The 13,257-nt window shown below is 41.6% G+C and overlaps 1 protein-coding gene across 1 annotated transcript; it reads left to right on the plus strand.

The window, feature by feature from the left end:
* The first annotated feature begins 1,038 nt into the window (after positions 1-1,038).
* On the plus strand, positions 1,039-4,204 carry LOC149717108 (uncharacterized). Its single transcript, XM_089835426.1, has 2 exons — positions 1,039-1,141; positions 2,186-4,204. The coding sequence occupies exon 2, from the start codon at positions 2,192-2,194 to the stop codon at positions 3,692-3,694; it is 1,503 nt and encodes a 500-aa protein (XP_089691552.1). The 5' UTR covers positions 1,039-1,141; positions 2,186-2,191; the 3' UTR covers positions 3,695-4,204.
* Positions 4,205-13,257: the final 9,053 nt, after the last annotated feature.

Consider the following 13,257-nt stretch of genomic DNA (forward strand, 5'->3'; position numbering starts at 1 on the left):
AATTGGAATGGTCGGATAATAAAATGCACTGTATAAAATATTCGTTGAAACCATGTGAAAATTATAAAAACTCTCCAACTATTTCTTTGTGATCATTTAACCTTAGGCTTAGAAAGACAAAAATAGGCCCAAAACGTTTTAAAAAATCACGTGATCTTAATTAGAGAATCAAAGTGGTGAAATTAAGCGCGAGATTTGAATTGAAACTTTTATTGAAATGCAGCGCGTGCTGGCGCGTGAGCCAGCGCGTGGTTTAAAAATATTTTTTTGAAACCTATACAAAAAGGCCAAGTTAACCTTACACTACGAGAAATGAGATACTATACCTTTTCAGCCTTTGCTAGTGCTGTAAAGTTAGGCTGTGAAAAAAGTGTACCCCCTTGGTCGCGAAACCTTGGGTCTAACTCGCAAAACTTTTTCCACCTCGTAATGTTAAGCTCCATAGAGTTTAACATTATGATTTCGGATTGAGTATAAGCTGTCGCTCGAGATAGGGAGTTGCCTATCCTGTAGAGTGAAAACAAATTTCCTCACGCGCATTCTTTATCCATGATAATATCTTTAAATATACCTTCAAAACATTTTCAAAGAAATATTTTTAGCAGTTTATTGCTAAATTGCTAGAGTATAGAAAATAATCCAGGAAAACGATTTACAATATTATAAGTAGGTCTGTAATTACGCCATAGACATTTCCAACGTTATTGGTCCTACGATATCAACAACAGACAAAAACCAAGCAAAGAAACTACGCGCTTTTGGTGCCTGGCAGGCTGGGAAATAAGGATATTTTTTAAACTAGTCCTTGGGACCAGTGACCCCTCTAATCCCCGAAATAATTAACTGGTCTCCGGACTGGTCCCAGCCTTTGGGCTCCAATAGATTTGCAATTAATAAACTGGTCCCGAGGACCAGTAACCCCCACTTTTTGAATTAAAAAACTAGTCCAAGCAATTAATAAACTGGTTTTGGACCAGAGGAAGTGTGCTATTTCCCAGCCTGGTGCCTGGATGGATTTCTTATCCTTTTTCTAAACCATGCGACAAGCGTTCTCCTTTGTTCGACACATCCAGTCCACGCAAACCGAATATTTCTTTGACTTATCGCAAGTTTCCATTTGGGTATTGAATCTTAACTGAAGGTAATTACATTTTCCCAATAGTTTTTCAACAAATTGTGGTGATAATCCGAACCTAGTTTGTCTTCTTGAAAAGGTGTGGTGATAAGCCTTTGCGATTTTGACAATGCCTTTCATGAATTCTATCATAAAATTAGTAGGGGTGCGCGAATGCCACTTTTTGGGTATCGAACCGGTTACCGAATACCAAAACATTTCATTATTAAATACCGAATCGAATAGTTAGGCCTTGCTAAATTTCTTACTAACCGTCTAACCGATTTATCGCGAATAGTTAAGCCTAGTATTCGGGAATAGTTTCCCTAATACTAGCGAATGCTTAACTATTCGCGAATAGTTTCCCTAATACTAGCGAATGCTTAACTATACGCGAATAGTTTCCCTAATACTAGCGAATGCTTAACTATACGCGAATAGTTTCCCTAATACTTGCGAATGCTTAACTATTCGCGAATAGTTTCCTTAATACTAGCCAATGCTTAACTATTCGCGAATAGTTTCATTAATACTAGCCAATGCTTAACTATTCGCGATTAATCGGGTAGTAACCCTAATATTCGCGAATAGTTAATACAAAGCAAGGACAAAAACATTTAGAAGCTCCTAAATTCCAAAATACCTTTCCTCCTTGGTCGCCGAGTATTTCTTAAAATTTTCCAAGGCACTTGATGGTAGTTTTTGATGGAAGACAAAAACATTGGGATGATATTTTTTAAAAGAAGGTGATCTAAATTTATGGCAGTCCGAGTCGAACTTTAACCGAATAGTTAGTTCGGTATTCGATATTCGTATTGAATAGTGAAAATGTTCCTACCGAATACCGTATCAAATTATTTTATATCTTCCATCAAAACTTGCAGAGGTTAACGGTAATAGTTAGTATAGGGCGCTGTAGGTTAGCTGTGGCATAGGGGCTAGCCACCACCCCTCTATGCATTGTAAAGGGACCACCTGTAAACAAGCCACAGGCTTAGTGTGGAAATCCCTTCATAGGCAAAGCTTAGATTAGATTAGATTATTTGATGAAGTCTTGTTGAATTAAATTAGGGAAAGATGGATGAAAATAATGACAACGAAAAATCAGTCGAAATTAACCAAAAAGTCATGGAAATTCGCAACAAAGGCAACAAGCACTTCGTTGCTGGTAAATACGAAGAAGCTTTGAAAACCTACTCAGATGGACTGAGTATAGAGCCCAACAATGTCGAACTGCTTTCCAATCGTTCCTTGTGTTATCTGAAACTCTTAAAGTACGAGAAAGCCTTGGACGATGCTTTTAAATGCCTGGAATTGAATCTTGTCCATGTGAAGGCGATTTACCGGGCCAGTCAGGCCTACTTTGGTCTGGGCCAATACGAAATAGCTAGAGATCTCTTGAGCGCCAAGATGGAAGTCCTAAAGCCTCCAAGCAAAGTAATCAAGGATCTTCTGGGCAAAGCTAAGGAAAGAATCTCACAACGTAACCATGGCATTTACAACATGGCTGAACTTTACAAGAATCGCAATGATCCAGTCATTCACGATGTCGCCGAATATTATGCACCCGTTAAAATAGATAATGCTGGAGAGAAAGGTCGTGGATTATTTGTGACGAAAGATATAGAAGCGGGAACGTTACTTCTCTGCTGCAAAGTGTTTGCCAGCTACACGGCTCCTCAAACTGCCAGCTCCCATCATAGTTTGGAATTGGAAACTTTCATCGACTTGGTTGCTGACAAGATTAAAAAGAACCCAGAAGTGGGTAAAGATCTCCATCAATTATTTGCTGGGAAAAAGATGGGCTTTTTAGATCCAAGTAAGGACAACTGTACCATGATCTACAAGGAAAGAATCCGTCGTATCGTGAAGTACAATTCCATTAAAACGAAGTTAATTAACTCTTCCCATTATGTTTTGCTCATTTTACCATCCTACATCAACAATGATTGCATTGACGGCAATTGCCGTTTGCCATTTTACGGAGACTTATGCCAAGCCAGAAGCACCAAGTCTTTGAAGAAGGGTCAGGAAGTTTTGATTAGCTATACACGCAGCTTTCATTGCTCTCTAATCGCGGAAAAGAATTTTAATTGCGAATGCGCCATTTGCAAATACGAAAGCCAAGAGCCGTCTGAAATTCGTTTTGCGAGAATGACTCTCCAGGATTCTTTCTTGCGCTCCATGTCTTCGAAACCGAAAGATTTTGAGGAAAACCTCAAAAGAATGAGGGAATTGAGCGTCGGATCGCCATTTGCGGCGCATTATCTCTGTCCACTGCTTTATAAGTTGGGAGAATTTTACTACAACCGGAAGCAGTACACAAAAGCCAAGGAAGCCTACAAAGAGTTGTTGGAAGATTGGCGCAAACGCTCCCAGGATTACGTCCAGGAATACCTAATGGCCTCGCTGCATCTGTTTCACATTTATCTCTCTCTCGATGATATCTCCAACAAGAAAAAGATCAGGGAAGACGCATTAGAATTGATCAAAATCAATTACGGTTCCATGGATCTGACATTCTTGGAAGTAGCCCATCCAGGTGCTCCTAAGAATATGCTTCGGCTTCTTGACTTGTAAAGGGTTTAAGCTAAAGGTCTTTGTAGGTTTTTGATACTTCCCAAAGTTAAGGGAAGTTTATTTTGTATCTTTGTTCTTTCAATAAATTTAATGTTTTTGCAAGAATTAGATTATAAATTGGTAGTGTTAATACTGTCGCCCAAAAATGTAAAAAAAACCTCCTTATTGATAACTTTCTTATGTGTCATCATATCCATTGTTCTCTTGGATGTTGGAAATACGAAAAGCAAGAGCCTTCTGAAATTCGTTTTGCTAGAACGACTCTCCTGGATTCTTTCTGGTGCTTCATGTCATCGTAACTGTAATAGCCTAACATATATAATTCCATTGCAAATAATACACATATCTAAAATTAGAAAATACAATTCGAAAATTGAATAAAAGTGGCGCGTGAATAGAACGTAGAAAAAAAAGGAGCGAGAAAAACAGCGCGAGATGTTCTTTTAAAAAACGGCAGTTAAAATTGGAATTACTAAGCCTAAAGGTTGATAATAAATCTTCTAAGAGAAATTATAAAGTTTGCATTACTCCCGCACCTAAGCCGTAATGAAAAACATTAAATTGGCGATGGAGATTCCAATTCGAACCCATGCTATCTCCGCATTACTCTGATCTCACCAAAAACTACATCCGGTGGCCGTACTCCATTTCAACGTAGCTTTATCAAGTTTGTGGCCCCTTCAACGACACCATGGCTATTATATAAAAACGTCTTGGATTGGACCAAGGCCGAAAAAACAAACGATATGTGTGAGGTTTATCAATTGACTGAAGTTTCAGATATTGAAATTTTTTCTAGTTATTTTTATACACTCAATCCTTAATCAATATTTAATTCAATCAACTGATTTTACTGTTAATCGACCTAGTCCCTCTAAATTAATTGAAAAAATTACATATCTACGCTTTTTCAAGAACAATTACATTTTCCGAAAACATTTTATCATGAAATTAATTATTTTGAAGGGATTTCGTGTCGATACTCACTAACTTGTGAGCATCTTGACCGACATAGTTTTAATTGTTGCTGGCTTGACAAATTTTCAAGTTTGCACCAAAAGAAGTTTAAATCTGTTTTAAGTTGTTGATAAGACTGTCGTTTAGAGTGAATGTCGTCTACTTAAGACAAAGCAACAAAGTTTATCCTGTGTGGTAAAGGGTAAAGATCACATAAACAGAAATACTTCTCAGACTTGTTATATTCATTTCCCGCGGAAATAATATGGTTAAACAAATCATTCATTACTAGTTATGCCAAGAAGGTCACATTTAACTCCGACACCCCCTCCCTTCCTCTATTTTCCCAATATATGGCATTTTATAATCACCAGTGGTTTCAGTGTATGGGTCATCTGAGCCGTCGCAACACACCCAGCCAATATTACCATAGACTGAGTTATGACCAAGAAATTCTTAAGTACGGAAAAGGAAGTTCCAGTGCAACTTTACCATCAAAGAGGCGACAATAGAAATGTAGCATTTCGATATACGAAATTAAATGTATAAATTCGCACCAACACCCTTGTTTGGCATCCACGATCAAATATTTACATTTTCCATTCGAGTTATGCCAAAGTTCGCTTGCTTGTTTTAGACATCCAGTAGAACATTTCAAATATTCAATACTGTATCCTCAACATGATAAATTAATTTCACGATAGAATGTTTTCGGAAAATGTAATTGTTCTTGAAAAAGCGTAGATATGTAATTTTTTCAATTAATTTAGAGGGACTAGGTCGATTAACAGTAAAATCAGTTGATTGAATTAAATATTGATTAAGGATTGAGTGTATAAAAATAAGTAGAAAAAATTTCAATATCTGAAACTTCAGTCAATTGATAAACCTCACACATATCGTTTGTTTTTTCGGCCTTGGTCCAATCCAAGACGTTTTTATATAATATCTGTCGCTTCAGTCTTAATGTAATTAAATTTTGAGTAATTATGTTTTCTTTACCGCTTATTATTATGTCCAATTACGATGGTCAAAACGTGTATCTAGCAGGGCCCAAACGTTGCACCTTCCGCGTGTTAGGCGGACGAGATAACCACTACACTACACATACCTGGTAATACTGAGATTCCTAAGAGATCTAGCTTATTATTATGTCCAATCACGATGGTCAAAACATGTATCTACCAGGGCTCGAACCCGGGACCTTCCGCGTGTAAAGCGGACGTGATAACCACTACACAATGAATACTTGGTTATTCTGAGTTTTCGAAGAGATCTAGCTTATTATTGTGTCCAATAACGATAGTCAAGTCATGTATCTACTAGGGCTCGAACCTGGGACCTTCCGAGTGTAAAGCGGACGTGATAACCACTACACCATAGATACTTGGTTATTTTGAGTTTTCGAAGAGCTCTAGCATTATTATTATGTCCAATCACGATGGTCGAAACAAGTACTTCTGTAATTAACTAAAATTAACATACTTAGACTTAGTTGTTTCTGATTAGACTAGCCGATCGCACACCCTGAATACTTAATTGTTAAATTAAGAGTATTCCGAAAAGTAACTTCGCTCTAGTTTTTCAGTTAGAGGTGGTTAAATATCACGAAAAACCCCATGTTAATCTCCATAGGAAAATTGGTAAAAGCATGTGAATTTTGATTTAACGTTACAAAAGAGTATCAAGTCATATCTACAAGGGCCTACCGGCCCTGTAGAATTCCAAACCCCAACTTTCCGTCATTCTCCATACAAGACAACCGGGAAAACGTCGCAACCCGATGGGAGAAATGTCTCCGCCGATTCAACAACTTCCTCAACGCATTCGGTATTTACGATCCCTTACAGAAACAAGTTGGGAAAACCAAAATATTACCTCTCCGAGTCAAGAGGACTACTTACAAACTTATTTTCTCAGATATGGAAATGTTTCTTTTTTATTTATGAACAAATACTGAAGTTAAAATTTATGAAATATTAAAGCATTATACAAAGCATAGCGAATATACTGTAAATCTGACGACATTTTACATCCCATAAGGATATACTTGTACACATTAAAATCATCCGATGGGGAAAAACGGGAGATGAAGAGATAAAACTTTGGAGGGATATTACCTTTACGTGTTTGTAAAGGCCCAATTTTCTACTTCTCAACTGTATACCCTCTATGTTCAAAGCCATATTCACAAAACAGGGTTGCCGTGTAAACACTATCCTCTCGTTTCACCTCAACGATTTTCTTAGTTTGTCATGTTAGATAAGAATAGTTAAAAAACATCTGTATGATAATAGATCAATAATAGATCAAGCTAAAAAATATATCTTACTGTATATAAAGGAAGTTCGACGCCCAAATCGGGCATAGTTTATGTAGACGCGTGGAGGGACTCTCACAAGAATAAATGACTTTTAATCTCTAACCGTGTCTCGTCAATACTTAACATGGTGTCAGAAGTTTACGTACCCTGCCCATCGCTTCGCCAGTAATTTGTCCCCCTTCACGAGCCGACCATCCGTTCCGTCGTGTCACGATGACGACCACGCACTACGCCAGCCCCGCGCCGTTTAACCCGAGCGAAACCAACCCAGCGGCAGAATGGGCCGAATACCGAGAAAGTTTCAAAATATACGCCATGGCAGCCAAGCTATCACAGGAGAACCATGCAACCCAAATAGCGATATTTTTACATATCTTAGGAGCGGCAGGACGGAGGATTTACAACACATTTGAAATACCCCTGCCTGAGGGTGGAACGCTTACATTGACCCAAGTGCTCGCTGCCTTCGACGACTACTATGAACCGTATAAGGACATCGTCGCCTACCAGTATCAATTTTTCACTACATTCCAGGGATCCCATCAGCCATTCTCCGAATTCCTCACGGACTTGAAGACCAAGGCTCGCAATTGTGAGTTTGGGGAACTCACATCCACGCTCATTTGTACGCAGATAGTCTGCGGGATACATAAAGAAGCATTACGTAAAGATCAATTGGCCAAACGAAACCGTACCCTGACATGGGCAATATCCCGATGCCAAGCCGACGAAGCTTCACACCACCATGCCACTACGATTGCAGTATCGACGGACAGATCCTCCACAACTCAGGGGAGTGTGGACGCAATACGGCAACCACCACGCCAACAGAGACCATTCAAACCTCAAGGTGTTACGGCGGCTCGACGAGAGCCAAGGCAACGGCGGGGAAGAGAACCACAAGACCAGTATCAATGGAGACCAGGGAGCTACAGATCGTCTACGCAGCCCCCGCCCCCACGAAGACAACAGGGCGCGTTCCAAAGACGTTCAGATCGGGACCAGCACTGCGCTAACTGCGGTACCTCGCACAACCCAAGTGGAAGATGTCCAGCCTATAATGCGGAGTGCTACAAATGCAACAACCGCGGACACTGGGCTGCATGCTGCAAGTCCCAAGCAACACACCAGTTACAGACAAGTTACCATCTTGAGCCCTCACCCTACGGCAACCAATACCAAGACCGGGATGAACCAGATCGGTATTATGAAGACGACCATTATCATGAACAGAGTCAGGCACATCAATACCACCGGTACACAGACGTCCAAAGTGACGTCAGGGGACGCTGACTAATGGTTCGAAACCATATATTTTGCGAACTTTCCCACCATGATGAAACTGGACACCGGTTCCCAGGTGAATATAATCACTCAAGAAATTTACGATAAATTTCCCATCAAACCTCAAATCTACAAACCGCCGTACACCGTCCGCGCATATTCGGGCCACACAGTCGACGTCCTGGGCGTCATATATGTTCGATGCTTATCATTTTGCGCATCTTCGGAAGAATGCTTTTTCATAACGCCGCATAGATCAGTTCCAATCCTGGGTGCGAAGGCTTCCGTCACGTTGGGTTTAATCTCCAGACACACGGCAAGGTAAGACAGCTCGAGACGTTCACTCTGGGCTATAGCAACGACACGACGACTGCCCAGCTCCGACACAAGACAGTCGCCCCTCAAAGCCCGGGTGAGGGACTCCCGCGAACAATACATACCCGGCCCAATGCCCGCACCGGAAGAGATTGATCAGATGACACCAAAAGAAATTGTCCACATGTACCGCGACGTTTTCGACAGAATTGGGAAGCTACCCGGAAAATATACACTTCGACTGAAACCAAACGCCACACCAACTATATGTGCGCCACGCCAGATTCCATATGCGCTGCAAGCTGGAGTACGCAAGGAATTAGATCGCCTTACCAATTTGGGTATCATTACGCCGGTAAAGGAGCCAACAGAGTGGGTGCATCCAATGGTCGTCGTCCAGAAACCACCAAAAGAAGGACAGGACGAGAATGACGAACCACGACTACGAATCTGCTTGGACACACGGAACTTGAATCGAGCGGTTAAACGAGAGCCTTATCCCACACCAACGGCACAAGAAATCTTTGCCAAACTGCACGGAGCTGAAGTCTTCACGGTCTTCGACGCCCAAAGCGCGTTCTGGCAGGTGGAACTAGACGAAGACAGTTCAAGACTTTGCACATTCGCAACCTCATTTGGACGGTTCCGGTTCCGACGATTGGCTTTGGGGATATGCACGTCTTCATCAGTCTTTCAACGGATCATGCACGATATATACCCACCTTCCGGTTTCCCAAACACGCAGATCTCAACGGATGATTTCTTGGATGCTACCCGAGCACACACGCACAACAGAGAGATAGTGGCAGTCCTTGAAAGAGCGAGACAAAACGGCTTGACATTCAGCTCAGAGAAAATGCAATTGGCATCGCGAGAGATCACATACTTGGGATTAACCGTAACGCCTAAGGGATTGGCCATAGCCCCAACTAAAATCACTGCCATACAAGCCATACCTTCACCGACGGAAAGAACAGCACTACAGAGGTTTCTGGGGATGGTGAATTTCGTGGCCAAGTTCCTCCCACAGCACTCGTCGGAAGCAGCACCGTTACGCGCACTACTTAAAAAAGTCGTTGCATTCACTTGGGACTCCAATCAATGCGGAAGGCACCTTCAATAAATTGAAACAAATCATCACGGCTGCCCCAGTACTGGTATTCTTTAATCCAAAATGTCCAATCACGATCTCTGTGGACAGCAGCGGCATAGGCGTCGGCGCAGTCCTGCTTCAAGACCAAAGACCAGTGGAATACGCCTCTACATCCTTCACGCAAACACAGCAAAACTACGCACCGATAGAAAGAGAATTGCTGGGAGTGGTGTACGCGTAACGCCTGTGAAAGATTCCACTACTACATCACAGGGACGACCTTCACTGTGGAAACAGATCATCGCCCATTGGTCTCGATCATACATAAACCTTACCACCTGTTATCTCCGCGTATTCAGCGTTTGGTCTTGAAACTTTCACGATATAACCTGAAGATGATATACGTCCCGGGAGCCCAACTACACATCGCAGACACATTATCCAGGGCACCGCGCAAGGAGAATGGCATCGACAGTTCAGACCTAGAAGGTCCGTTCGTAGTAGTCCATGCAACGGCGCTATCACCATGGAAGGCGGAGAGATTTCAAGAGGCCACGGGCCAAGACCCTACGAGCCAAACGCTGAAAATGTACATCCGCCAGGGGTGGCCTGCGACAATGACGAAAGTACAGAAGCCTCTCAAAACGTTTTGAGCAATTCAGGACGAGTTACATGAAATGGATAATCTTCTATTTCGGGGAGACCGGCTTTATGTTCCGGACACGCTGCGAAGGGAAACAATGCAGCAAATACATGGAGCGCATCAGGGAATCAACGCGTGTATCGCCCGAGCACGGCAACACTTTTACTGGCCCAACATCACGACTGACCTGACCGAATTCATCAAACATTGCACGATATGCCAAAAAAGAGAACGAGCGAACACACCACTTCCCCTGCAACCGCATGAACTACCTAAAAGACCGTGGGAAGTTGTCGGCTCAGACATCTTTCATGTGGGAAACCGAAACTACGCATTGTTGGTCGATTACTTCTCGAAATTCGTGGAAGCAGCGGAAGTACCATCGACAAACACAGAAGCAATGATCAAATTCATGAACGCCCATTTTGCACGACACGGCGCACCGATGAAACTCGTCTCCGACAATGGAGCTCCATACAATTCAAGCGCATTTCACCAATTCCTGCAACAATGGGGAGTCCAACACGTGACCTCCAGTCCTTATCATCCAAAGTCAAATGGCATGGCGGAGCGCACAATTCAAACGATTAAGAATATGATTATAAAAGGTCTCGCGGAGGGAAAAGATATCGAAAACATTCTAATGGAATATCGCACGACGCCGATTGGAAACTTACCATCACCAGCCGAAATGCTAATGGGCCGCCAAATACGTAACCACCTCACAACATCAACAGGACCATTGCGGCCCCACTTCCCAACCCAACACATAAGATACGAACTTCGAGAGCGTCAAGAACGAATGAGCAACAATTACCGTCCGTCGCACACACCAGAACCACTGCTGTTAAGGATTGGCACGGCAGTCTATCACTACATAGGACCACGGAACTGGGGAAAAGGCGTGATAATCAACAAAGCAGAAGAACCCCATTCGTATGAAATCCAGAGTGAGAACGGCGGTATTATTCGTCGAACTCGACACCAATTGCGTCCGATACCCCAGCCGAATCATGCCATGCAGTCAAACCAGACCAAGGAAGCAACGTTCAGGACAGCTACCAATAACACGCCGAGGGGCACTAGAGAAATCCATCCAACAGCGACTACAATTCGACAAATAGGACGCACAGTAGCAGACGACATTCGGGGCCAGCCGCAGGACACGGGAAACCAGAGGGCCCAAACCGGAACTAACGAAATTCCTCGGGGCTCGCAACCTCTACCAAGAGAAATACCACCATCGCCAATGCCAGATACCATCCCACCATTTCCGACGTTAACCGAACGAGATCGTCCCAGTAGAAACGTCAGACCGCCGCAACGTTATGCCAATGAATACCAGTGGCATTCAAGAAGTTAATGTAGAAATGAAGTAGTTAAGCTAGCAAACCTGATGTAAATCTTAGACTTAGATTAATTAACTGGTAAAATTAATTACGACGGTCAAATCTCAAATGATCGGAAAAGAAAGATGTTAGATAAGAATAGTTAAAAAACATCTGTATGATAATAGATCAAGCTAAAAAATATATCTTACTGTATATAAAGGAAGTTCGACGCCCAAATCGGGCAGAGTTTATGTAGACGCGTGGAGGGACTCTCACAAGAATAAATGACTTTTAATCTCTAACCGTGTCTCGTCAATACTTAACAGTCAACATAACGTTACATAACACCAAAGCTTATTTGTAGCTACATGCACTGAAAGTAAATGCGCACCATAAAAAGCATGAAAACACGAAGCCATAATCCGATTACGATCAGACTTTTCACTGATCTGCGTTCAGCAGAAGTCACCAAAAAAGACAGCGGATTTTGGAAAACGTTTACCAGTGAGCTCTGTCGTCATAGCTTTGCTGAACGCTTTTCTCCGGTCATCGGTGTTTTAAAAATGACGCCAGCGCAACAAAGCGTGCAAGGTACCAAGGCTTAACAAAAATTGTATGATAACATATTTATAGAGATAGATAAGAACAACTTTCATAATTAAAATTAGAAAGACTAACATATCTCTTAAAATTCTGGTGTGATCAACTGGTTTCACGCCAACTAAATAGGTATAGTCTCATCAGAATCAGCAAGAGCTATTTGTAATAATTCCTTCATGTTTTTTTCGCCAAGCTGAGAACTACGCGTGTTACGTCATGTTATCCAAAAACCCGACTATTTTTTTTGGTGACGGAGCTGGCTCAGTACTGAGCACCGTGACGTTAAAATTCTAAAACAACATCAAGTTCTGTAGGACAATGCTAACAGCACTGAGCTCTGCTGAATGCGGCCCAGATTTCCACCATGATGCTTTCTTCATTTATAAAATCTAAGCCTGATTATTTAAAAGTGTATTTAACTTTCGGCTCACTCTGAACCGTTTATGTCTCTGCATTACAGAAACGAAAACCAAGCGTTTACTTTTTGGTTCACTAGGCCTATTGACAAATAGAAGTTAATTAGACCGACATAGTAGCGTCCTTCTTGAAATCAATAAAGAAAGGATTATGCTAAAAACAGATGTAGTATAGGTAAATTAATATATAAACATCCATTTCAAATAATAATTGTTAAGTGTGATTAAATGACACATTGCTTTAAGAATTAATATGGTTTATTCGACTGCATAACTGGAGTCTATGACTGCGCGAGTCCGAGTGCCGGCCGCTAGCCGAGCCTTCCACGGACTCCTCTCCTAGATGACGTCATCCTTGTTAAGAGGATGGCGTCCTCTAGTGGAAGTTATTACAAGTACTAATAGGTACGAAATTCAAATGTAACATCTTTTTTTTTCCCGACAGTTTTAAATAGAAATGAATGAATAAAAACAAATACATCTCTTTTTCTCCCGACAGTTTTAAATAGAAATGAATGAATAAAAACAAATGTATTTCTTCCGACAGTTTTAAATAGAAATGAATAAAAATAAAAACAATGTAAAATGTAATTGTCTTTGT

Source organism: Phalangium opilio, unplaced genomic scaffold, assembly GCF_054372755.1.
Source record: "Phalangium opilio isolate 3A_F unplaced genomic scaffold, DU_Popi_V2 ptg000003l_1, whole genome shotgun sequence".
Lineage (NCBI taxonomy): Eukaryota > Metazoa > Arthropoda > Arachnida > Opiliones > Phalangiidae > Phalangium > Phalangium opilio.

Bases quoted from the DNA above. Each gene is read 5' to 3' on its own strand.
- LOC149717108 (XM_089835426.1), top strand. From the start codon at position 2,192: ATGGATGAAAATAATGACAACGAAAAATCAGTCGAAATTAACCAAAAA.